This window comes from Cyprinodon tularosa, unplaced genomic scaffold (genome assembly GCF_016077235.1).
Source record: "Cyprinodon tularosa strain WSP-4 unplaced genomic scaffold, ASM1607723v1 ctg21, whole genome shotgun sequence".
NCBI lineage: Eukaryota > Metazoa > Chordata > Actinopteri > Cyprinodontiformes > Cyprinodontidae > Cyprinodon > Cyprinodon tularosa.
Window position 1 is genome coordinate 2,147,785 of NW_024038778.1, and position 27,852 is coordinate 2,175,636.

General features: G+C 35.5%; 1 protein-coding gene across 2 annotated transcripts in view; it reads right to left on the reverse strand.

Moving 5' to 3' along the window:
* trip10b (thyroid hormone receptor interactor 10b) overlaps nt 1–22,840 on the reverse strand; it is a 29,262-nt gene extending 6,422 nt beyond the window's left edge. The window contains exons 1-10 of one of the 2 annotated variants that reach the window (XM_038285307.1): nt 22,589–22,840; nt 14,382–14,497; nt 13,331–13,384; nt 8,820–8,967; nt 8,655–8,717; nt 6,625–6,729; nt 6,346–6,474; nt 6,083–6,229; nt 4,728–4,883; nt 3,898–3,921 (exon numbers count right to left, since the gene is read on the reverse strand). In XM_038285307.1, coding sequence (XP_038141235.1) covers nt 3,898–3,921; nt 4,728–4,883; nt 6,083–6,229; nt 6,346–6,474; nt 6,625–6,729; nt 8,655–8,717; nt 8,820–8,967; nt 13,331–13,384; nt 14,382–14,497; nt 22,589–22,612 — 966 coding nt within the window. In that variant the 5' untranslated portion in view covers nt 22,613–22,840. The remainder of the gene's footprint in view (nt 1–3,897; nt 3,922–4,727; nt 4,884–6,082; nt 6,230–6,345; nt 6,475–6,624; nt 6,730–8,654; nt 8,718–8,819; nt 8,968–13,330; nt 13,385–14,381; nt 14,498–22,588) is intronic. The other variant, XM_038285308.1, reaches the window with a different exon arrangement.
* Between the last annotated feature and the right edge of the window lie 5,012 nt (nt 22,841–27,852).

Genomic DNA, 27,852 nt, shown 5'->3' on the forward strand with positions numbered 1-27,852 from the left:
CCACATATTTATTTATATTTAAATCCTTATGATTAACTAAGATAATAGTACATGCTTTTAGTTTGGACTGACCGTTAAAATCAAAGGGTTTACTGAACATTTTATAAAGATCTCTATGACTATCTTGAATAGCAGAGCATGAGTTTAACAGGGTTCCTACAGCATAAGGCAAGTTAAATTCAAGACTTTTTAAGACTTTTTAATGCCACTTGAAATAAAAATGTAAGACCAAATTCACAAGAAACACAAGAAAAACCCTCTTGCGACAACTTTACCCAAAGGTTTATTTTAATATAAACCACTGCACTAATGTTTCAAATTTTAAAAAGCTTCCCATACAGGAAGAAAGCTAAAAACACACAAATGACAGATATATTTTAACAATTAGTTAACTGAATTCACAAACTTTGTTTTAGCAGGGAACAAAACAAATCAGTTTTAAAGCCACAACATAACCAGTGCTAAGTCATTTTTTAAGCTATTTTTCTTTGTATCGTTTTCTTAGTATGTTTGATTTGGTGATAAGTGGAGGCGTTGCAGAGACAAGGGATGAACAAAACTAAGAACTGTTTCTTAGTAACTTGATTTTGGTAACTTGATTTTGACGCTTTGTGTTTCGTGCTTCGCATGTGCGACTCCACTGCCTTAATTCCCATCGTTCCGAGCTTGAATGACTTCTTAGACAAAATACACTGTGCCTCATGTATGTTCCCTGGTTTTAGCCATGGAGAAAACTCTCGGCTGGAGCCAATTTTGGTTACATTTACACTTGCTCATATTTTCCAGACAAAAAGTTAATGGCGCATCTCCCAAATGTCCTGGCCGCAACAATGCTTTTATTGGTTCCGCTATCGGGACGGAACCAATAAGGGCGAGCCGTTATTTTTTTTTAAATAAATAAAAAAAATTCAAATTTTATTGAATTATTAAGATTACAAAAATAAATCGTAATAAAAATAATTCTATTTATGATGTTTTAAAAATTAAGACCTACGAAAGACTGATTTAAGACATTTTAATACCAATTAAGGCCTTAGTTTTATTTTGAAGAATTTGATGAAAATGGCTGCAAAATAAGACAGAAGTTCTTCTACAAATCTGCATAATAAGTTAATCTTAAATGGCTGTACTGTTTAACTGTACAGACTTAAGATGATTTAATTTAATGGATCTGAATCCTACTATAAGCTTCAATTGTATGAACAAATTAGATTAATTGAACTGAATTTTGTGCCAAATTAAATTCTGTTTGACTGGAAAGATGCATCTTTTATATTTTGGATTGAAACGTCCTTTTAAGTGGGAGTAATTGTAAAGTGGTGCTATACAGAGTTGTGCATTAGTTAGAATGAGGACTGAGATTTCAGGGTAGTGTCACAATCACAGAGGGATGTCTTGCATTAAAACATGCAGAAAGCTTTAAGTAGACCAGTGTCAAAACCATGAGAAGTGGAAAATAAAGAAAGCTATTATTATAAGTTTCAAGTTATAACAAACACTGTCATTTCAATTTTTAACCATAAAAGCCTAAATGAAATTAGAATTTACAAGTAATGTTTTACTCTCAGACTACCTTATGTTTGTCAGAAACACCAATTTGAATTTGATATCAAAACTAAAACAGATTAAGACATTTTTATGGCATCACAGGTAAAAGCATGATCACAAACAAAATCAGACATCCAATTTTAAAAGTAAACTCACTATGGCAGGGTGAATTAAATAGTAACTCCACCTAAATGGATAATCCTTTGCTCACACATCATGATGACATTGCGATACTTTTCTTCAGATAACAATTATAAAGGGTGTTTAAATGGGTTCAATGGTTTTAGCTTTAGCTACTAATTAGCTTTAACTTTTGAATTTTGGTTTTGTGGAGATATTGTCAGCAGTCATTATTTTACCTTCAGCAAAAACTATGTATAAGAAACTATGCTTAAGATGTTCTGTTTGGCAAAATACTCGGGTTTTCCATGTGACAAAGTTTGTAGAAGCTAAAGGATGACCATATCTTTTAGAGCAAATACCCAGAATTCAAGACAAGAAGCCAAAAGAAGCTAAAGTAGGACAAATGCATTTGAAAAAATATGAAAGGTTTCAGGCTGGAGCTAAATAAAAGTGGCATAAATCGACCTTTCAACTTGTCCATCTCAAACAGGCTGTTAGGTTAACTCTTATAGAAAAAGACTGAGATAGTCAAACTGATATAATTTATGCTTTGACTTTGTAACAAATACTAATTAGATTTAACATTAGGATCAACTTCATGGTACTGTCTTATATCCCTTTTGGTGCAAAAACAGCCCTGACCTATCAGAGGCCTGGACTTCACTCAGCCCCTAAAGGTGCGCTGTTGTATCTCTGCCAAAATTTTAGAAGCCGACCAAAAGTTCTTTACATTACGAGGTGGAGCCTCTGTGGATGGTGCTGCTCTGTCTAGTTTATCCCACAAACATTCAGTTGAATAAGATTTTGGGTTTTATTTTATTGCAGAGAACATTGTCCTATTTAAATAAGTCCATGTCATGATCTGGCCTGTTTGCTCCTCCCTAATTAGTAATTCCTCTCACCTGCCCTCTTCCTTCCCTGCCCTCAATTATAATTTATTCCCCTCACCTGTATCCTCTGGTTTATATTCAGTCAGCCTGAGCATTCAGTGCCAGATCATTGCTTGTCTTTCTGTCAGTCTTTCTGTTCAGTTTTTATTTGGTTCATGTCCTGGATCCTAGCTGCCAGTGGAAAGAGGGTTTTAGTGTTTGTCTCGTCTCCTGATCGTCCACTGTTCCTCCCCTGCGGAGTCCTCTGGGTTTTTGGCTCATTATGGGGGGGGGGGGGTTCAGTTTTTATCTAAGTAAGCCTGGCTCCTGGGTGGAGACCAGTTTAAAGTCTGCTTCAAGTTCCGGTTCCTACGTCCTGTCTCGGCTACCCTCTTCCACTGTGCCTGCCTGTCTGCACCTGATCCTGTCTGCTCCTGTGCGTGACCACCTGGTCATGCTTCTGGTCCCAGTCTGACTTTGAACCCTTCTGGAAGCCTGTGCATGTCTGGAAGTCTGGATCCTGCCACCTGTCTCTGTTCCTGCCTGATCTGGACCCTGCCTGTTCCTGTCTGTTCTGGATCCCTCACCAGGATCAGCTTCCAGCATCACCCCTGGGACTGCAGCACTGGGGACACTCGTGGTCTGGACTGTTAAACCAGGTAAGTGACCAACCCAGATAATCATATATCAGTTTATCGTGGTCACTTACCTGTGTTTCCTCCCCTAGAGTGTCTGAGATTGGGCGGTGCCCCGTCCCCCCGCCTGCAGTGTCCGCGAGCCACAGCTCCACTTTGTTTTGTTTTATTTTAATAAACCTTTTTAACTTTCCTACTGACTGTCTCTCCTGAATACTGGGTCCATCTGTCCTCGGTTCTTGACAGTCCAAGCTATCAGGAACTACTGTAAAGAAATTATGCAACATTCCTTAAGAAGGTGTTGTAAATGACGTATACCTGGATGGATGAACTCTGCCATAACTATTCCAAAAGTGTTAGAATGCCTCCAGCATCGATATGTTGACCCAATTTTCCTGCTTTTAACACATTAGCTTCAGGATTAAAAAAAAAATCTTCTTATCCCACCAACTACAATGTTATGCTGTTATACATCTGCAGCAGACACAGTATTCCTTTTTGAAGTAAAGTGGCCATTCAGAAGACTTTTTTCACTTTTGCAATTATTAAAAATTTCAGCCTCAAATGATTTGGTTTGCATGCATCCGGGGAATTTGATGAATCTGTTTATTTTCTGAGCAGAACATTTACTGTGGAGTTACTTTTCAAATCCCCAACCCAAGGTATCCAGCACCAGATAGTGTTAACCAACACCTTTATATCCTTCTGAAGATGAGCATTACCATGTGTTTTTCAGCAAGCGTTATCTAGATAGGGAGAAATAATGACTCGGTATGAGATGGAGGTACACAAATCAAGCTCATGATAAACAGTTTTAACAAGGCAATTAACTACCAGGTGCTCCAGGTGGGAACTTAGACTTGAAAATATCAGAAATAGGCTTTTTTTTTTTTAACCAACCAAGTTGTATGAAAGAGAGAATCCCGCTTGGAAGTTTGATTTAACTCCCTCAGACTGACTGAAAGAGGGAAGTATGGCATATTTGAGAAAAGAGTAGAGAACGCTGGGAAATTTGGAAAAGATAGAAAAACTGAGCAGCAAACTGAAGAAGAGATTTTATAAAGGCAATATAGAGGGATTGCTGCAGTGGAAAATATAAGAAATATTTGAAGCAGAAAAAATTCAAAGTTTGAAAAAATGAAAGGGAAGCTTCGGGAGCATGTCTGTGCAGCAAACTGGAATAAGAATTTGCCCCGAGCAAAATTGTTGGTTGAAAGATATGAGTGTGTTAAAAAGTGTGCGTACATTTGTTTTTAAATGCATTGTGACAGAAGATAGTGTGTTACTTATTTCTGGCTCCTAAAGGAACCAGCAGAGGAAAGATAAGGAAAAAAAGCCATGTTATCAAAAATGTAATTTTCAAAAGAGTACACTGTATTAAGATGTTCACAGGACAACAGCTCTATCTGACTACAGAAAAAAGATAAGCTAATTAATATTTATATATCCTTATCCAAATGGGAAGCAGGTGGGTAAAACAATGTTGATATCTGTTTCATTCTCCCCTATATACAGTATATATATTATATATATCCAATAATGTCAGGTTCACCTTGTGTTTCTTGAAGATCTTGTGCTTTCGTCCTTTCAGGGGGTTGAGGCTAGATTCTGAGTTTGATGGTTTGACGCCATGGGAGTAGTCTTCAAACTCCACATCTGCAGGTCTTTCAAAGCCAGACTTGTGTTGCTCTATTAAAAGTTTTGAGTCCTGTAAGAAGTCAGAGTCAAAGATAGGATGAGGGCATACAAGTTTGTACTAGGGCTAACAATTAATCAGATGAATTGTGATTAATTGATAATGGAAATAATCATCAACTACTTTAGAAACTGATTAATTGTTAAATCAAATATAGCTGAAAGAGCAACCCACTTAGAGCATTAATTATATCAAAAATGTAAAAAATTATATAAACATTTTTGTCTTTTAATATGCTCTATCCAGAACTCCTAAAGTGGAAGAGTTTTAGTTTCACCTGGTTTAATTTGGTTTAACCTAATCTTCTTTAAGGAACCTTTGGTTATCTGATTATTTATTGAAAAAATAATCAACAGATTAATCAATTTGTAAAATAATAATTACTTTCAGCTCTAGTTTGGACACAGATATTTACCTAAGCTTCAGTGACCAAAAAAGTTGGTTTAGGTTGCTTAATTTGTTGATAGATTACAAAAAGGTTTTCAAAAAGCTCCAGCTGGCTGCTAGTATTAGTATTAAAAGGCAAACTTTATTTAAGACAACATAATTTAAAATCACAATCTGGTACATCTCCTAAGTGTCCACAGAGATGCAGTGTTAACACACAAGCTGAGGAGATTGCTGAGGAATCTGAAGCAGCTCTGAAGGACTACTTAAACTCCACTAGGTTGGAGGACCTCTATATGCCTTATGAAACAAGGCTGACAGTATAACAGAGGAGAATAACTGAGATATAGATTCAACGACAGCCTGACGCCGAGGAGGGTACCACAGCTGGGGTATAAGAGCACTGAAGGCCACAATGCTGGCACTTTTCCATCCAGTTTAACCTTTACACTGCAGACATTTCACTAGTATCCCACTAGTTTTAATAAAAATGGCAATAACTGCAATAGGTGTGAGTTATGAGGAGGCCATAACTCATAGTACAGAGAAATGACCATATTTTGTGAGGGGGTGTGGGTAGAACTACCTCTAGATCATTGGTGTTTTTCTGGAAAATAAAATGTAAAAAAAAAAAAAACTATATGATGGTCTTTACATGAAGGGTCAGAGCAGACTCTACCTCCATGCTCCTAAATTTCAGCCCTTCATAAAAATCATGCTGGTAAATTATTACTTAGATGATGGGATTTGATCCCTCCAAGTTCTCTGCCCATCAGATCAGCGACGGCTCAGATCATGTCAGAGGAATAGAGTGACAAACTTGCCTTTTTCTCATCAATTTTCGTCCCTGCTGCTGCAATTCCCTCCAGACACTTGGAAATGATGGATAGGACATTCTTTTCAATATCTGAAAACAGACAGTAACCCTCTGCCAGCTGCCGGATCCTCCGTTCCTCCATGTCTTGGAGTTTCTAGTAAGAACAAACATCAACAGACAATTTTTTATTCCAACTTAATAGAAATTATCAAATCTAATAATTTTTTCCTCTTGCACAGTATCATCACTGTCCTTGAATGATTCTCTCACATTAAAGATCAATGGTATCTCTGTGTAGTAGAAGTTGTTCTGTTCTTTGTTGTATTTCTGAAGTTCTGCTGCATAGTTGTTTCTGCAATCCTCTGCTGCACGTGTACGAGCAAGGGCATTGTTCTTGGCCTTTATAGAGAAATATAAAAAACAAAGGTAAAAAAATATGGAAGATTAAAGAAATCAGATCCAAATGCAAAGAATTAACTGGAAGAAGTGATACATGTAAAGCTACGTCACTTTGTGAGTGTTTAATTGTCAGTGTGCACCGGTGTTTACTTTATCAACATCAGATTTTGTGACATTCGCCTCGCTCTCTATTTTCTCTGCTTGTTGTGTTGCTTTGTCAGCCTCCGCCCACTCCTTGGCAAAACGCTTTTTTATCTGCAGGCAAGAACATGTACAAACATATCAGCAACGACAGTATTAAGCAAAAGGGAATTAAGTCTAACTTAAGAAACGTGGCAAAAGATTAAGAAATCCTGCTTTCCTCAGGGCAAATTAGTCACAGGCTAAATTATTACCACAGAAAACACCATAAAGAGCTTTAAATATGCACAAACATTTTTACCTCAATGAATTCTCTTTTAAGTACCTGTGATAATAATCTAAGTGCTTATGAGATGATTGAGCGGGTTGCCATCTCCCCCTACTGGCTCTGGTAGGAAAACCCCCTTCGCTACTTTTATCCCTCTGTTCTCTTTTTTTTTTTCCGGAAAAACATCTTTACAGCAGCCCAATTTAATGGTTAAATATCTCACCATGATCTGCCCACAAGTGATTACAGCATCATTTTTTTGTTGACGAGTTTAATTAAATGGCGGAGTCAGCAAAATAAAAAAAACAAGGTAAGTAAACCTTTGTCTTTGCAGGAAAGGAAGATAAAACTAGCATCAGAAGGGGATAGATAGTAAATTTAGGAAAGCAGTTTACCGCATGGTGAGACATCAAACGAAAACACAGACCTAAAACTGATGCAGACTTATTGTTGCTCTTGAGACCAAAGAGTGTAACTAATGAGACCAAAGGTAAAACATTTGTGTGCAATGGTGTGAATGTGATTTTTAAGACATTGGAAAATTCCCTCAATCCACCATCCCTGCTGTGAAACACAGTGGTAGCAGAATAATGCTTTGGGAATGCTTTTCTTAAACAGGGAAGCTCCTTGGAGCTTAACAAGATGGATAGAAGTACACAGCAGTGCTGTAAATAAACCTGCTGGACACTGCACAGCCTGGGAGAGGAGGTTAATGTCCTAGAGCAGGCATCCCCAACCTTGGTCCTCGAGGCCCACTGTCCTGCAGGTTTTAGAGGTTTCCTTGCTCCAGCACAGCTGATTTTAATTTGAAGCTGATTAACAGGCTTTTGGTCTACTGCAATCATTATAATCAGCTGTGCTAAAGCAGGGAAACCTCTAAAACAGGACAGCGGGCCTCGAAGCCTGTTCTAGAGTTTAAGTTCTAGGGAGCGAATTTGTCTAGATGGCTTTGATTTTTCTTTTTCAATTTTAATTACCAAAAATTACTCTGATTCACATTAGTATTGAATACTGCAATAACACTAGCAAGTATTCATTTTTTATACCTCTAAACTTAAATAGACAACCTGATAATTCTGTGTCTTGCAAGAAATCTGTTCAGTTTTATTAACTTTAATACCGGTAAAAGAAATGGCCCAAAGCATTCAAACTTAAATCTAAGGTAAAATAGCAAAAGGTTTGTTTTGAATCTCTTGAATTATCATGAACTATATTAAAAGGATTCAGGCAGGCATTCCCAAAGTGGGTCCTCAGTGGCTGCTGTCCTGCAGTTTTTTATTTTTCCCTGCTTTAGCACAGCTGTTTCTGATGATTATAGTTAAGCAAATGCTTGTTAATCAGCTGTTAATGAAAATCGGCTGTGTGACAGCAGGGAAACCTCTTATACCTGCAGGACAGTGGTCCTTGAGGACCAACTTTGGGCAGGCTTGTGTAGGCTTTCTTATCCATGTCTGTGGTCATGTATTATGTAAGACATTTCTGTGTAAAGTCTAGATTAAGTTGCCGTAAATGTGTATCAGAGATGCACTCTTTGTTTGATTTTATATTAAAGTCTGAAACATAAATTTGTTTCATTAAGCTGACACTCCAGGGGCTGCAGTCTAGTTTAAGTATTGTGCATTTCTTCCTATTAGTGGAACTTTTCCATAAAATTAATTTAGAGTAAAATAATACAACAGATAAAACATAAAATGTAATATTAAATAAAATATAGCATGATTAAGAAATTAAGATTCCAAGACCAGTGAGATATAATAAACATTTAACTTACACTCTCTAAGTGTTTAAAGCTGCTTTCTAGATTCTGCTGCGCCTTCTTGGCATCGGATAGGTGCTGAACACAAAGAGGTTGAAATGAATCTGGGGCAGCTTTGGATGATAACATTGCATACTTCTGCAATCTGTAATCTGTCACATTTCCACGTTCCACCCTTACTGTTTTTCGTTCCTGTTTGAGGTCCTGCAGGTCTTTGTTTAGTTTATCACAGATTTTGGCCATCATATTCTCAGCAATTAGCTCTCGTTGTCCTGCGTAATCATTTAGCTCGTTTAGGATCTCCTGGAAGGATGCATGATTGCTGAATCTACAACAGAAGACACATTAGGAAAGGATGAATTTATCAACATATGTAGATACATATAGAATCAGAATCAGTCAGGATTATTATTGCAAAGAGTGATTTTTGCAGTTTGTGAATATTTTGTCTTACAGCTAAAGAAAACCAGAAAAAATGTCTCAAGAAGGAGATAAAGCCAATTGCTCTCTCAGCCTCATCTATGTGCTCGGCTGTCTCTGTCCTCGCAACTTAATAAACTATATGACTAAACAACATCACCTGCCATGTGAAGAAATGCTTTTGTTGTACATTCAGGAATTGATTTATTCCTGCGTCTAGGTTGTGATGCAAAACTTTCTTTCATTTTTTCCAAACACCAAATTATATCCACAGTAAATATTTCATCATCTTACTGTTTATTTTTTTATGAAGAACCAGATGAAAAGCCATAGAGATAGTCTTTGAATATATCTCTCATTTATAATTACTTTATTAACATCCATCCAAAAAGGATGTAAATGTTTCATTGTATTTAAATGATAACAGAATATTCTCTCTATTTCATTTGAATTTTTTAATATTTAAGTACATTACAATGAAAATGAATTATAATATATAATATGACATTATAGAGCAGTTTTCTCCATGTACTTTCTATTGTGAAGCCTGTATGAGTTGGTTAAGTTTTTATTGACAAACATTTAAAATACCTGCTAATCTAATCCATGTCTGTGTTTCAATAAAGAGTTCTGTAGGTGTTGCTGATGCAACTGATGGTTATATATAGATAAGTTATATATAGGGTGTATATACAGGGTGTAGGAAAACAATATGAGCCAATTAAGAACTTACCAAACCATGGGTCAAAGCTTACTTTGGCCCCTTGTTATAAAAATGGTTAGGGAGGATACAGACTCTGCAGTCACATGACATCTTCCATAAGAAGAAAGAGAAAGTATATAGCTTCCCACAATGTGCTGTATTATAATATGCTGAAGTACATTAATAGAAAATTGACACAGACCCACACATATCTGTGTGGACTTAGTAGGAAAAATCCCTGGACTGATGATCGAATGTAATATAATCAATAAAATAGCCTAATACATAACATTTGGAGGTGACTACATTGTGTCTTTGAAGAATAAGATTAAATCAAGAATAACGTTTTTTTTCACTGGTTTATCTTTAGCTAGAGTATTTTAAACTTTGAATTACATTTTGTAGTCAGTTACCTTCATAATGCATCTGTACTGTTATTTAGCCTTTTGAATAAGTTTTAATTTACACCCATTGAAAATATTTTGAGTACATTTCATGTGCATTTATAGACAACATTCAGTGAACTATTCTGAGTTCCCTGCTGCTTAGCTTTTAGAAACCGTTTTTCTGTGTTTCTGCTTAATGCAGTGAACACAAATATCTCACCAAGAACAGCCACTTTGAAAGAATAAAAACAGATGTGTCAAATCTGCTTTTAAGATGCAGGAAAAAAAACTCTGAACGTATAACTGATCCATAACAATTACAGTGCTGCCAGAAAACACACTATAAAAGACATCATTCCACCTCAAGAATACTGTAAAGGCATGTGTATACCAGGTTAGATAAATGACATTCAAACTTTATGGTTTTGTGTTAAAAAGAAAAAGTTGCTATTACAGCAGATTACATTTATAAAACTAAATCTGCAAGTGTCTGGAAAAAAGAAAAAAGGTACTAACATCTGCATAAGTGACTCATTTCAGTCGATAATGATTGATTCTGAAACTTGGATATATTCAGTAAGCTACATCCCTCTCAGTAATTTTCCATAGCTTAGGGGAAATGTCTCAAACAGGGGCCAGTATTGTTAGTGCCACAGTACCATTACATTGAGTAAAAATACCAGGACTTCATGTTAGAATGGAAATAAATAACTTATTTTAAAATAAAAAATAATGTTTGTTACCATGCTGCTGATAAAACAATGATTCTTTCTTTTCTGATAAAAGTAGGAGATTTTCTGTGATGCTGTTGCCAATAACAAAATAAAGTGTCGATAGCTGACTGTTTTATGTATTTTAGAGCACTATACATTTTTCCCCCCAAAACAAAACATATTTCAAAATTTCCTTGTCAAAAACCGGGGGCTATAGACTACAAAGTCCTTCACACTGCATTCGGTCTACCACCCATTCACACATCGATCATGGTGAGCTACACTAGCCCTGCTGGGACCTCTGACCACTATCAGTAGGGTTAATATAGAATCGTGTTCAATCACTGAGCCAGACAGAGAAGGGACACAAACATGCAATGTGTGCCACTGTTGGCCCTGTTTAACATCATGTGTCTGTTAAAAGTGGTATCATCTTAAAAACACTTTGTTCTTTAGAGTTATAAAAAATTATACAGCAGCAAATCGCATGTAACAGGGATTTCTCATCTCAGTACGACTTTCTGGTTAAACAAATGTAAACTAAAATAATGAAATTTGTTAAACCACTCACACTAAATTTTGCAGAAGGCTTTATATAAAGGTGCATCATGCACAGAACACCATAACTGGTATCATGGTTTAAAGCTGAGAGCCAATATTGGCCTGTTAATTAACCAGGGTGGGTTTCACCAGCTTGCACTATGATGAACAGATATATGCTGTAGATTTGTACCGGGTACACTACCATCCCTGTATCTAAAAGCATATTTCCTTAATCAAAAACTGGAAAAATCCTTTTATTACCAGCCTTTAAATACTAAATGAGCTAGCTGCCTCTGTTGTACACTAGAAAAACAACAGGGTTTGAAGTAGTGGTTCGCCATAAGAGGTCCAGTAAAAAATAGGGAGCAAATCCACTCTATCCTCATTTCAGAACCTCCCCTGTAGATTCATTAAAAGGAATATAGACAATAGGGGTGAAATTACTTAAACTTTTAAAGATTTTTCAAAGCGTAACTTTTAAAACAGATTGTATACCTTCAGATTGCTAGTGGACCTAGTGTCAAACGTACAATAACTGTTAAACAGTCTTAACATTTATCCAAGTTCTTCTGAGAGCTTTATGTGACCTGATCTCTTGTACTTGTTAAAATGTATAAAATGTATAAATAATCATTAAAAGTTATAAATGCAGGGTGATCTAAAATATTGCTCTTTTGTCAGCCATCTTTGGAGATTTATTTCCCTCTTCCCTACCTGGCAAGATAAGCCATCTTTATTGTTTACAGTCAAAGTTGGTAATGATACTTTATGAAAACTATTTGATAAATGACATTTAAATTATGGTCAGAAAAAGAAATGGCATACATCAGGGTAAGATATAGCTGATTAATCAGACGGCAGCTCTTCAGAAAGAGGAGTTCTTTGACTTCAAGTTCCAAACTGTTTCCAGCCATCATTAAAAAGTAAAAACCTGCATGCTCTTGATAAACTGTTTGCAGATCAGTTATCCTTGATGCTGTTGTTGCAGATGTTAACAACATGGATCAAGAGTACTCTAAAGTTGCAGCTCTGTTCACACTAGATCATTCCCAGTAATTTAGCATATATAGACCTGATCAGGTTAAATACTGGGTCAGTTTTACCCAATAAATAATTTCAGGCTTTATTCACACATTAATCTGAACCAGTGAATTACTGGGTAGGTTGTCAGTGTGAAAGGAGCTAAAAATACCTATAAATGTTTTGTAAAACTCATAATTACAACAGTATTTAAAAAATACCTTTCTTTACATTTATTTAAAATAAGTTGATTTTGGCTTTTTCCATTAAAGAAATACCTTTTGATTAAATGTAGTATTTTTTCTGCTTTTGCTTCTGCAAAAAATAAATAAATAAACAAATCTTATTTGAATGCTTTTTTATGCACTTATGGATATTAGCCAACCCGCAATATTTATTATATTATAATTGCAGTAGCCACCCAACCATTTGCTCTGTTATGTAAGGGTTTGGTTAAATAATTGACAAACAGCTATAAAATATGACTTGAAAATAGCTTAATTTTTCCCATTAAATTATATTTCTTTGCTGAATATGCTGTAGGACTAATTTGGATTAATGCCAGACAAATAAAAAAAACATCAACTGAGGATATTTAAAGCTAAGGGGACCAAAATCTTCTAAAGTTTTTCATTTTCCCTAAAACCAAAAACCCTTTGAATTACAAGCTCATTGGTGTGGAGGTTTTATTTCAGTCTTCTGATATTTAACTATCAATCCTTTGTCACAAGTATCTAATTTTACTAGAAATGGAAGTGTTCCAGTAACAGCTGACCACTGTAGTAAAAAAAAGGAAATAAAAATGCTGTTGAGTTGTTTCTAAATCAATATGATGTCAAGTGTAAGAAAAGAAAACCAAAGCTATGAATATTTCAATTTAGTGATTGATTGTCCCGGTTTTCTTACTTGCAGTCCTGCTCATCTTTGCTTCCTCGTTTTGAGTACTTCTTTGTCAGATTCCTGTTTGCAAAACAAGAAAAAAAAAGAAATTTGACCTTAAAAAATCCATACAAATGTACCTGTTCACCGACGGTACAGATCTCTGCAAAAGTTATCATCTATTTAAACGTTTTAAAAACGTTGTGAAGTTGCAGCCTCAAAATCCAAATGTGAATCTGCAAAGGATGAGGTTTAAAGTCTTGGAGGGAAAATATTTGCTCAGTCTACAGCCAAAAGACATTTTCAATTCTAGCCACAGATTCCCACTTTGATTTTTAGATTCTCCTGTTACAATGCTCCACGATATGTTCCTGTTAAGCTTGTTTTGTGACATTAATGGAGTTTTGAATGTAGGCTAATTGATTAGATTTTGAGAATAACTTCCAAATATTTGCTGCTTCTGTACTTTATAGAACAGGCAGCTTTTCTTTTTGTAATCTTCTTTAAAGGCCAGATTTGTGGAGTGCATGACTAATAGTTGTCCTGTCAACAGACTCTCCTATCTGACCTTTGGATCTCTGCAGTTTCTCCAGAGTCACCATAAGTATCAGTGCTTCTCTGATTTACATTCTCTAGCTCACTCTGTCAGTTCAGGTGGACTGCCATATCTCGCAAGGACTGTAATGGCTCCATACTCTGTTATCCAATGATAAATTGAACAGTACAGGAAGATCATTTTAAGCTTGGAATAATGTTTTAGAAAGTCTTATTCCTGACCTGCCCAGGGCGATTTGTCTTGATCTCCATTAATGTTTTTCTTTTTTTTCCTCTCACTAAAAACATACTTATTAAATAGGCAGCCTTTGAAGGTGATTAGGTGCAAATCAATTTTTACAGTCGTAACACATCAAGTATTTCCTTCAAGTCACTGTTATGGCCTGTTTCATGTAATGTCAACATCACAGTTAAATACATGGAAGTTTAAAGTATGGGACAAAATTAAACAATGTTTAACAGGTCTGAATACTTTGGCAATGCACTAAACATAAGCAATGAGAAAGAAAAACACAGATCACACCTGAGCTGCTTGGCGTAGTTTTGTTCTATCTCTGTCCGCTCCTTTACAAACTTAATGTAACGCTCCAGCAGGTCAAGGCCAGACTGAGTGTGCTTGTCGATGACGTCATTCTGGTCCTAAGAGAAAAAGCCCAAAGCAATTACATACCATGGCTGAAAAAACACTTTAGGTTAACTTGTAACAAACAGCTGGTGCAAAAGGAAGTCATTAAGATGTTTAACAGGGTAATACACCTTTAAGATTCAGAGGAAAAGTTGGTTAGATTCTCATTAAAGACAAATGAATGCTTTCTTTTATAGACACCAGGGCATATTTATTGCCAGACATTTGTTTTCCTATCTGTTTTCAAAACACATAACACTAACTTTCTGTGAGCCGAACAAACTAACATGGAAAAGGTGTAATAGTAAGGAACCAAAGAAGAAAAAAGCATACAGTACACTTCTAGCTGCCTCCAGCTGTGTCTATTTACACACATTCATCAACTGAAAACACAGAAACCTGTTGGACAGGTAGCGTTTGTTCTCAGTGCACCCTTTGGCTTATCCCTGTAGTGTTGTATAACAACACCAGCTGCATGGATTGCTGAATACAAAACTCCAAAAACTTCAGCAGTCTGCACACATAAAGAGTCACAAACAGATTCAGGGTGGTTCCCGAGTTTTTGCTGGGTGAAAAAAAAGACAGACCAGAAAGACCTCATGTTTTTTAGTTTAATGGAGCTGTACACAAATATTGTGGTGGTCTAAAAGGGAAAAGGCAGTGAAGGAAAAAAGCAGGCACAGGACTAGATGGACAATGGAGCAGCATGTTTGCACCAGGAAGGAAAGCAATCAGGGAAATCAGTTTGCTAAGAAGAAAAGCAAAACAAAGCCTTGTGTTGATGGAGAGATTAACCCTGAAAAAATGTCTGAGATATATCACTCCTTTGAAGGAACACATTGTAACTTTACTCTAAAATGTCTGCATCCCGATGTGAAAGAGGGAAATACTGATTGTGACATGGAGTTTAGGAATGAGATAACCATTAGCTCAGTCCACCTCCACCCTGTGAGTGTCTGTCTCTTGCGCTGCTTCAAGCTCTGGAACCAGTTTGGCTCGTCCCAGCCCAGATTATGACACACAATACTGGCAGCAGCAGAGCAGTTTCTGATTCTCGCTTATTGTGCCTCATGTTAATCATAATAAAAGCTTCAAAATGGCAAGACTAGTTCTACCAGCTTGATGTTAAACAGTTTCTTAGTCTCTTTTAGCTTTTGTCTTGGTGGTTATTTGTTCAAACAGGTGGGACCATTTACATTGAAAAACTCCCTCTAGACATAATTATCACAAAAAAACAATTCTTCTTCTTACCAATCTGATTAGTTAGATTTGTTGTTCCAAAGATGTAGCAAAGTATACCAAATAACAGGTTTGAATTTTAGGAGCATTTGGAAGTTATTGGTAAAATCAGAAAATAATTTGTGATTTTAATAGGAAGTGTATATTTGATTATTATTATTTAAACTTTGTTTGCATGATCGTTTATCATGAGAAGTTTTTAGGTCTTTTCATAATTTCCTAATATATTTCCTTACTCTATAAAAATGAAAAACTGTTTGGATTTAAGCCTGTCAGGTGAAGTGGGTTATTGGTACTGTATGTGGGAGGGCTCCTGGTTCTCCTTATTGGAGGAGGTGGCTCTACATATAATGTGGGGATGAACATGTCATCCTGCCTTCTATCCTTATTGATAAGGAGTATTAGCATAAAATTCCGCTGAACCCTTAACTAAAATGACCAAAAACAAAAGTATGGATACAAAGGTGGTCCATTATAGAAAAGCTACATCAACAGACACAAGAAATGTGAGGGACAGACACACTTAAGAGCTGGGTTGTTTACAAAACAGACAGTTTCTTCTTTTACTACGTTTCAGGAAAATCAGACCATTCTGACCATTCTGTGCATGCTTAAATTATATAACATTATCAAATGCTTGTTACATTTATACACTAAGATTTAGAATTTCTCATCCACCAAGGTTTTGATCAGATCATGGAAATTTTGTGTGTGTAAACGGAATTTTAAGTGGATTGCTCCTTTCTAGGCAGCAATCCATTTAATTTAGGTGATGAAGCAGGTCATAATATGGACACACAAGTTTTTTAGAAGGTTGTTTAACATTGAAAGATTGGTGGAAGCAATTCCCTGCTAAACCAGAGGGTGACAGCAGTGATAATTGACAGCCTCAGCACAAGACTTTCATAAAGTCGGAATGTATTTTACTGAACACAAAAACACAACAAAAGGGAACGTTGTTGGTTTGTTGGCAGGATCATTTGAAAACGTATTAATAGATTTTATAGATATTATTTTAGCAGAGGTGGATCTCATGCTGGGGCTATACAGTGGTGCAGTGGGTAGATCTGCTGCCTTGCAGGAACAAGATTCCAGATTCGATTCCCGGCCCGGGGCATTTCAGCATAGAGTTTGGATCTTCTCCCTCATTCCAAAAATAAAAAATAAAAAAACTGGCTTGACATTGTTCACAGCTCTTGTTAGAAATCTAAACACTGAGTCCAGTGAGAATGAAGGTCACAACTACTTAGAAAGTCTTTAATAATACCTTATGAGGAAGTTCAATAGCAATACTCTTCATAACAAATGAACAGGGAAAGAGAAATTTACAGAACTAACAGATAAGGAGAAGAAATTGGCATAAAATTAGAATAAATGCTATAAAAATGTGCCAACATAACTGGTCTAAGCACTAAATAGACTCTTCCTAAAGAATAAGCTGTGTAAGAGCCAAAACTAAAAACATACCTAGCTAGACTATTAAATATGGGTAAACTGTCTGAATATCAAACAAAAGAAATTATCAATATATTATTTCCTTCCTTTTAATTCTAAAGTGTGTATTTTTAATGCACGGTTAATTCACACACAATGAAAGTAAAAAAAAAAAAAAAGGTTTTAAATAAACTGATCAAATAAAAAAAGCGGTTTTAGAAAATGCTCCAAACCTAACCTGTGATTATTTAAAAATAAAGGCTACCCAAACTATATTGTTTAAAAAAGACTTCCAACATGCAAAGCTCTTAATGCTAGTTAAACATATTTACTTCTTAATGCCAGAAGCAATAAGTAGACCTTTAATCCTTAAGGAACAATGTTAAATTGTAAGTCATGATATAATGAGTTTGCATATGACCCTTTATCCTCTCTGCTGACTTTGATCATCTCTACAAAAAAAATAAAAAGTCACTAATGCTTAACTATAAACATGCTGAACAGCTCTGTTATCATATATACAGCAAGGTCATACAAGAAAAAACAATCCAATTTGTGTAGAAAAGTCCTTTAGAAACTTTAGAAGTAATGCAAATTTTTTTGATTTTGTCTATCAGAAGTTGCTTTGGTCTAAATTACAATTGGTAGTTATGGCTTTTCTTATCCATCTCTTATCTGTTTAAAAACTGAAACTAAAACTAAAATGAGCTGACTGAGAAGAGCTTCAAAACATGTGACCAACATATGATCTGATTGCTGTTTAAAGATGCAATTTTTATTTTTTTATAGAAATGGTGCGGAAAAAGTACTTAAACTAGCCGAAAAGATCAATAATAGGACAGCAAATGTATGACAGAGGCAGAAAACCTTCCGTCATTTTTACATTTTAAAGAGATTGAGTCCAACGGTTTGATGGACCATATCACTACCCGATCTGTCCGAGAAGCATGATTCGTACCATCAGCTCATTTGCACATGCTCAACCAGATATACAATAAATATATCATGTCTGGTTTTAATAAATAATGTAACTATGATATGAAACTTACCTATTTCTATCCTTTACTCACCAAAGAAAGCTAATACACATCTTTAAAAAATGTTTTATGACATTTGTGAGACAATTTTGGTGCTTCTTATATTTTCTACGTTAAACCGCTTATCTGACGTCATCATTGGACATGCGCAGAGCAGCCTGGCAAAATATGATTAAACCATGTTTATCTGCAGTTGTTTTTTTCTTTAGGTTACGCACTATATACCACAATGTTAACATGAAAAGAAAATATAACACGATTAGATTTATGTTTAAATCCAAAGCTGAAAAAGTTAGCTCCTGGAGGTAGCGTAGGATCTCATTTTGGATGCAGATCAGGCTCAGACAAGTGATAAAACAGAAAAGATAAAGGCATTGATTTTCGCAGGATATACATCATTAAACTTTAACACATTTAGTTAAGTATGCTTACTATTTTTGCGGAGGATAAAAAGGTAATTTAGGTGTTTTTAACAAAATAAAATCGAGGGCGACCCGGATGTGTATCTGGTTGCGTATGCAGAAATGAGCTGACGGTATGGATTGTGCTTATGGGACACATTGGGTAGTGACAGACCACAGTGACAGCTTTATTACATTTACTGCTTTTAACTTAAGCCTAAAGCACCTTGAATGCAAAAAAATTTATGAAGCATCTTTTGTGCCAGGTTTTACTTAGGCGGCTTAAGTGAAAGCATAAAATGGAAATATATAGCATTGAAAAGGCTACTGATCATGGCAGATTAGCAACTTTTAATATATTTTAATGTTTTCAAAAGTTCTCTGGCATTCAAGTTTCATTCCAGTTCAGGTGTTGTTCAGCTCACCTTCATGTACTAGCTCTGAATTCAGTTTAAATAAAGTCTTCAATGTTCTTACTTCACCATCTAAATATCCACAACAAACTTCATAGCTCCAACATTAACTATTTCTGTTTAATTTTTTCTGTTTTTCTGAAACATTATTTGATAGAATATATGAAGGACATGACCTTATTCACAAGGTGCATTGTTTTGCCTGTACTTCTAACCCCTTTATTTCTATATGCAGGTTTTTATTTAGGTAAAAGATAATCACAATTGTGAAAACCCAACTCATGGTGGTAAAAGGATTTTTTCTATCTATGTTGACAATTTTTATGGGTTTGGGGTAACTATGATCAGTCTTCTCTATTTTTCTTTATTTTTTTACTCAAAAAATAATTTACTGATGATAGAGAATGTGCATAAGTAAAATGCTGCATGTTGTTTTGATTATCGGCACATCAAAATCAGCAGCTAAACCCAGCCTGTGTTTGAAATTAACATGAGTGCTGAAATCTTCCATTCCTCACATTACCTGCCTAGAAAACAATCCACCAATTTCAAAACAACATGATTGATTAAAACACATTGGAATGAGTGTAACATGCACTACCTGGAACACAATTATCTATTTAAGCCAATGGTAATAAGGGAACTATAATACCTAGTGAATGAAAGATAAGCTATGAAAATAATATTTATTGTATATAAATCAATTTAAATGCATCTTAAATAGTGTTTTATTCAAATTTAAGGTTTTGGGACAGACTGACTGGAGCTGACAGCCTGATAAGAGCTTAATAATGTTCATTATTAAGCTATTACTGTTGCATTTGGTCTTTTCCTGGGGGCCACGTTCTATACACAGTATATCTGTTTGCTGTGGAGTGAACTAATCTATAGGATTGACTGGCAACACTTGACCTCTCCTATCTCAATCTTTTAAGTTTAGGTCGAAAAGCTGTAAAGTAGAGCAAGGAACATTCCAACATGTTTGCTTAACTGCAAGGGAACTGAAGAAGATATAAGTAAGACAATGTTTCAATGGGTTTTAAAAGGGTTTCTGGTTTGTTTTTAGAATTTTCATGTTTTCCTAAATGAATTTTGAAATAAAAATGAAAATTACAGAAATAAACAGCAATTGTTGAGTTTTTTTCTCATTTTATTTTGAAATACTTAAATGGAAGAGCAGACCATACATGGTTTATTAACATAGTAGTGTTTATTCTTAGAAACAGCTTTGCCAATGTATTTGTATGAACTGAACTGCTCAGTTTTCAGCCTTGCAACCTTCTGTTTGAAGGGTCTCACAGTAAATAGGCCAGACTATGAAACAATTCTAAGTAGGTATGTGTTGACTTAAACTGCTCTGTGATATCCTCCTTACTAGATTTAAGTAATCAGTTCCTAACTGGTCGAAGCCCATCTGAAAACAGCAGGCTCCAATAGGAAGGCTATTTCATTGCTCTGGACAGAGTTTAATGGCATTTGTTTTTTCAGCTGGCATGTTTTGTTTGTTACATTGCTTTCAACTATATTCCCCATTAAGCCATTTATTTATGCACTTTCCACTTAATGTTTTTTAAAGGTTTTTAATATTCTTATAGTAATGTTTTATATCATTGATTGGTACCCTGTCTATTCTCCCAGTAAAGCAAGGTGATCAAAAAAATAATACTGTATAAACACACTCAATTAAGTGGTAAATATTCTTAGCAAACCCTTTGAAGATATCCAGGCAACCAAACATTCATTTTCAAATTTCATCACTAAAGTAAGATGAGACAAATTGGCTCCTTTGCTAAGATAAAAAAAGCTGCCTGCACTATGTAAAAAAAATGTATCACTGCATAATTCTAATAACTGGTTGTGTCAACCTTGGCCTCAAACAATGCTGTTGGGCGTTGGACACAAGTGGCAAATAGTTTTCACATTGCTGTCTAACAATTTAAGCTCATCTTTCTTGTTTTGAATTATTTAAAACCAACAAAACTGGATGGGTTTCGAGCATAATTGAACAGTTTAATGTCACACCATAGTCTCTCAATGAACTCAAAATATCTACTGTGAATAGAGCCATTCCTACTCTACATTTTTCTTTTATGTTAAGTCAGTCAGAGATATATTTGAGGGTGTTCTTGGGGATATTGTCCAACTGCATAACCCAAACACAAGAACTCCTAGATCGACACACTTCCACCGAAAAGGCTGTCTGTATCAAACTATTCTGAAAGGCAATGTTGGTTTTATAGTAGATCCATCCATCCATCCATCCATCCATCCATCCATCCATCCATCCATCCATCCATCCATCCATCCATCCATCCATCCATCCATCCATCCATCTTTTACTGGTTCATCCGTCTGGGTTGGGGTGCTATACCCTGGAAAGGGTCGCCAATCTGTTGCAGTCTATTGGGACATGTATATCTTAAAGGGTTTGACTTTTGCCTCATTAGTCCAGAGAATGTTTTCTCCAAACTCTTAGTTTTCTTACAAAATGTTTGGTCGAAGTATTTTTTTGCTCAACCATGGTTTTGACCTTGGAAACCTCCCATGGACACTAAATCACCCAGAGTCTTTCTTACTGATAAATCTTGAACACTGACCCTAAAAATGGCAAGTGAGTACTTAATATGTAGCTCTATGTTCTTTTGTGACCTATACTGGATAAGTTCATCACTATGTTTTCTGCATTTGAGAATAAGGGCTGTCACTATGGTTTGATGGATTTCCCACAGCCCTAAAAATTATCTTTAGCCATTTCAACATGCAATCTTTAATAATAGCTATATTGTGGGACAGTTTGACTTTTTTTTTGTTTTGTTTATTTATTTAGTCTACTTCATGTTGCCTGACAGGTTCTATTTCATTAATAACTTGTTTCCCCTTAGAGCAGTAATCAGATATGGGTGTGGCTGCTGAAACTAAACTCAGCTTTGAAAAAACTTAATCACAATCAATTTATGATTTAACAATGGGGACGCTTACTTTTTCACACAGCGTTAAGTCGGTTCAACTAGATTCATTTGCTATCATTTGAAATATAACCATCATTACAAACCAAGATTTGCAGATGTCATCTTTGTGTTTTATCTCAAACATAATTGTTAGGCAAACAGAGAGGAATTCTGAAAATAGGCAAAAAGTTTTTTAGAATGTAATCAGAGGAGTCCTCAGCTTCAAACTCCACAGGTTTCAGTGCTGTTTATAAATTGTGTCTATTAAGGATTTTTTAACTTGTGGGCTGCTACTTTCAATCACACAGTGCATTTCTATTGATCATTCACTTGTCATAAAGGCAAAACTCAGGTTTAGAGCACCAAAGGAGAGACCAGATAAGGCCAGTATGCAGAATATAAAGTACATAGCCTTCCTGGCAACAGAAAGAGCCATAAAGGCTGCGAAATCTCTGTATCTGCGGCAGCCTTAACAGATAGTCCAGCAAAGGCTTATTCTGCTCAATATTACAGATCATTCACATATTGTGTCTCCACAAACAAAATCGGGTAACATAAACTTAGGATATATATTAAAAACTGTTTTTTTCCTCTTAAGACAGATTAAAGAGAGGTTGTCAGCTGTCAACTCACCCATAGATCTGTTCCCCAGTCCATGTTTGCACAAGTTCAGATGTCTTTGAAAAAATGAGAAAATCTCCACTGCTGTTAGGTAAAAGAAAAGGAACACAAAACAAAGCGGGAAAATATTCTAATTTGAGAGCAAAGCTTGCACCAAACTTTGTTTGAAAGCGTAGGAAATGTTAAGAGGAAGTCTACGCCTTCTCCCCCTTGGCACCAAAGCGCCTGTCTTGTTTCTCCAGCAGCCGAGAGAGAAAGAGAGAGAGAGCGAGAGAGAGAGAATATACCTAGGGGAAGTTTTCCTGAAACAGCTTCCTATAGAGGAGAGGGGGGGTGGCTGTAAACCTACCAGCTGTTTGTTTTATCTTCCAGAAGCTGCTTGGGGTTGTTTTCCCTCTTTATTGTTCATGCAAACCCAGCCCAGAAGCAGATCTTTAAAGTAATATAGAAAGAAAAACATTGCCTGGCAGTCCTGTCAGCATTCATCACACCTGAGGAAAAAACAAATCAGAGACGAGCCAGTGAAGGGAGGACTTTTTTGTGATTAAATGCAAAACATTTGACTCTTTGTGACTGTCAAGCATGACATAAAACACATTTAGATGCAGACTGAAATCACTTTCATCTTATTTAAGCATTTCAGTTCATAAAAGAGATTCTTCATCATAGTTAAGTATATAAAAAAAAACATATTTTTTCTTTTGGGAAGAAATCCTATCTTAAAAGTTAATTGATTTGAATATGATTGCTGAGTAGAAACCTGTGGCCATACTATGTCACCATGCTCCTGTAAAATGTTTCTTCTAAAAACATTTGTGATAAATAACAAAGTGATTGAATAGGAAGTGATATCCTTTGCAGTATTACCATAGGAAGTATTCAACTGCAACATAGTGTATTTTAAAATGCTGAGCACAAAAGTTGTAAATGTTAAATAAATCTGTAATATGTCAAAGGGTTTTCCTCTTATGTTACTTTCATGGATACACTTTTGATAAACAGCCTTACCCAGAGGCCCAGATACACCTGAAATCATAGATGTCCATCCCAAATCACATGTTATTACGCACTTTGGGTAGGACAACCTTCTTCTGGTACGGGAGTAAAATAGAAAGCAAAAAATAATAATAATAATAAAAGCTTAAGTTTTGTATTTCCTTCAATTTCTGAATAGCGTAGATTTCTATATTTGAAAGATCTTGCTTGACCACCAGAATTCAAAAGATTATTTATAAATGTTTAAGAGTTGATCTTGTGTTATTACTTCTCATCTCCTTGAACACTACATCCATTTGGTGAACCGTAATGCCAGAAATCCTTCAGAATGAGAAAACTCTCATTCTCAAAAAACAAGTATTTTTCCCTTTGGCATGCAGCTCTTTCTATTGATGCATGGACTATCTATAGGGAAGATAAAATCAGCTTTCCAGTGAAGAGCTCTTTGCTACAGATGAAGTGAAGTGTCGACGCCTCCTGTCAATGATTTAAAAAAGTGTGGGCGGAGCAAAGATTTTCAATCTCTGTAGTGTAGTTTAGAAAAGCAAAGGGTGTGTGTGAAGCTTTACCATTTCTTTTGCACAACACTGACACCATGTGTCAGGTAAACATGCAGCTAAGGTCTTGGGTTAAGTTTTGAAATTCATACTTTCAAAATACAACAAAAATTCTTTACATTCAAATTCAAACTCTGTGATTCAGGTGATGCGATAATCTAGTTTACCTAATGCTATGGGTGAATGAATACTTTGACAAACAATTGAGTAAAGTTCACCATGAGCAGTATCAGTGACAATACGCCCCATCAAAAAATTAGACCAAAATGAACTCTAATCAGCTTTTTTTTTAATGTCTAGAATTTGGTTTACTTTATTTGTATTAAAACTTTCTGACTTAAAATCAGTGTTATCATTCTTGATGCCAAAAAGAGCCCAAAAGGTTTTACTTTCACAAGTGGAGCAGTACGGTCATCAATTAATCAATTAATAAATGGTTGAAACCAATCTGCAAACAGCAGGCTCCAACAGCAAAGATATTTCATTGCTCTGGACAGTTTTATGGCATTTGTTTTTTCAGTTACTGTACCATGCTTCATTTGTTATATTGCTATCAACTCTATTCCCCCCTGAGCTGTTTATTTATGCCATTTCCACTTAAAAAACAATATGAACCACCTTTCATCAAACACCGAAACCACGCCCACATTCCAAAGTGACAGCCGGAAGTCCCGCCTTAATTAAACCGGAAGTCCCGCCTTAATTAAACCGGAAGTCCCGCCTTAATTAATATAAAATTAATATAAAATTAATATAAAATTAATATAAAATTAATATAAAATTAATATAAAATTGATATAAAATTAATATAAAATTGATATAAAATTGATATAAAATTGACATAAAATTAATATAAAATTAATATAAAATTAATAATTAAAAAATATTAAAAAATTTATAAAAATGCATATAAAAAATTAACTATGTTATTTTAATAACGGTTATGATGATTAAATGATTATTTTTAATTATTTGTATTGATTTCTTATATAATCACTGTAAGCACGCCGTTTTAGCCTCTGCCTGAGCAGCTGTGTGATGAGTGCAGTCACTCACACTCACACAGTGCAGCCACCCCCCAACCCCCCTCGCTGCAGCTGCTGTAGCCCCCTCGCTGCAGCTGCTGTAGCCCCCTCACTCTGCCCTGTGCCTATGTGGCCCTTTGCCTATGTGGCCCTCTGCCTCATAGGATTCTGCAAGACTATATATCTTTATACACGATAAATAATGATGTACATGTATATGTATCAGTCTATTAAAAGAAAAAATAAAATAAAAAAAAATAAAAAAAAACAAAAAACAAAAAAAAAAACTAATGTCTAATTTTGTCCATTCATACGGTTTAAGCGTCCCACATGCGCAGTAGAGACTTCAATAACGTCACAAGCCGTCTTGCTCCTTGTTTACTTCCGTAAAAATGGAGGGAAGGTTTAGATCGCATCTAGCTGTCTTTCCCAAACTTAAATACACAATGGTTTTTAAGATGGTTAGAAAAAATAAATAAATAAAATGCTCTCCCACCTTATCATCCAACATGGATGTGGTGTTTCTAGCCGCTTCTGTGCTCGCTCAGACGCAGGTTGCAGTGGAAAAGATCTGGATCACTTTAGGTTGCTGTGTGAACCCGTCCATGCTGGAGAAAGGTTGGGTGACTTACTGAGGCTGACTGAAGCATTCTATACAAAGACGATACTGCCCGTCCTAAGGGTCTCCTCATGTGAAAGGTCGCATCATGAGGAGCTCACACCACGCCACACTGTCCTTCCTAAGAGTCACCTGATGTGAATGGTTAATTAATCCATCAGGTGTTTGGACCTTGGGAGGGGGGTGAAAAATACACCACTTAGAAAAAAGAGGAGAGACTCTTTGTGAATCACTGTCCTTCCTAAGGGTCACATGATGTGATAGGTCTCACTATGAGGAGCTCACACCATGCCACACGGTTTAAGAGTCACCTGATGAAAAAAATTATAAAAAAAAAAAATGTATACAAATGCATATAAAAAATTAACTATGTTATTTTAATAACGGTTATGATGATTAAATGATTATTTTTAATTATTTGTATTGATTTCTTATATAATCACTGTTAGCACTCCGTTTCAATCTCTGCCTGCAGCAGCTTGAGCATATTGGTTATTAATTCTCCAGTTTTATATTTTTAAAACACTTTACAGAATTTTATTTTTTATATTTTAACTCTTCCCTATTATGTTATTCTTATACATTTTTCTAAGGTCCACATTTGTGTGACCATTTTCAATAATCTTTCTGCTGCTGTAAATTTGCCCATTGTGGGACAATAAAGGGATTTTCTATTCTATTCTATAAAAGGGGTAGAGAGATATAAGTAAATCTAAACAATGTATCTACAAAATGTATCTGCAAAATCTCTAATATTCAACAACAACAAAAAATACTTATTTAAGCATATTGTGCAAAACAACAATAAAAAAATTTAACTCCTATCAGATTTATAGTCCCCACCCTGCAGATTTCTTAGAATCTGTCCTTAAATTACAGCCAAACCCATTTACACAGTAACAGATAAAAACTTTAGATAAACCAAACATTACCGCCACATATCTGACTCTATAACCATTAAAACAACTAGTAACAAGTAACATTTCCTCTCATCACGGAGCAAATCCCGATGATGAGACATTTGTTCTTTCTATCAACCCCTCCCCATACTGTCCTTCCTCAGGGTCACATGATGTGATAGGTCTCACTATGAGGAGCTCACACCACGTCACACGGTTTAAGCGTCACCTGATGTGAACGGTTAGAAAAAAGAGGAGAGACTCTTTGTGGATCTCCTGACCGTGGTCTGAATCAGAGTTCTTTTCCCACGGAAGAGGATTTGGGAACAATGTGGCGTAGCATTATATAAATTCAAAAGTCGCGGTATCTGTCTTTGGTAACTCCTGATTCGATCAGCTGATAAGGTGGAGCCACAGCGTCACGATCTGAGCCACAAACCGTCTGAAACACAATATGTTTAAAGTTAGTTTTTTGTTCACTCAATTCACTGCCTGGGTTTTTTTTAAATAGACAGAATCCTTTTTTTTCCTTTTCACTATTCAGTCATTGATGGAAATATCTATCGTACAAACCTGATAGATGACAGTCTATGGATTGCAAATGTTTTGTAACGTTCTGCTGCCTGAGGAAAGATTTTCTGCTTTTCTCTGCTGTTCACAGAGAGCAACTTTGACACAGCGGTTTTTCAGCTCTACTAAAATTGTATCAATAACAGGATAGTGATATTCGTATCTAAAGGCTTATCTATCCATATGTTTGATTATATTCTTAATTTGAAACCAACCGATTGGGAAAACTATAGCTTGTTAAAACAAACTGTCCTCTTTTTTTAATATAATTTTTTGTGTTAATCTCTTAATTTTTTCAAACATTTATTTCTCTACTGAATCATTAATCTTTTTTTATCTATCCTTAGATTTTTGATTTTTTTTTTTTTGTAATTCTAATAATAGATTTGATATAGTGGCAAACTGATAAATTGTTTAACCCTTTCCTGAACAGAAATCAGAGAAACGCTTTAGGTAATAGCACCTGCACCCTGTTAACGTAGATTTAACAGATATATCAGCTATATGGTAATTTCACTTTTATTACTGAAAGGTTTTCAAATAGCATAGATTAAGAAAAAGTAATTGCATACAGTATTCAGCCTATAATTTTTAGTCTGCCAAGACCAAG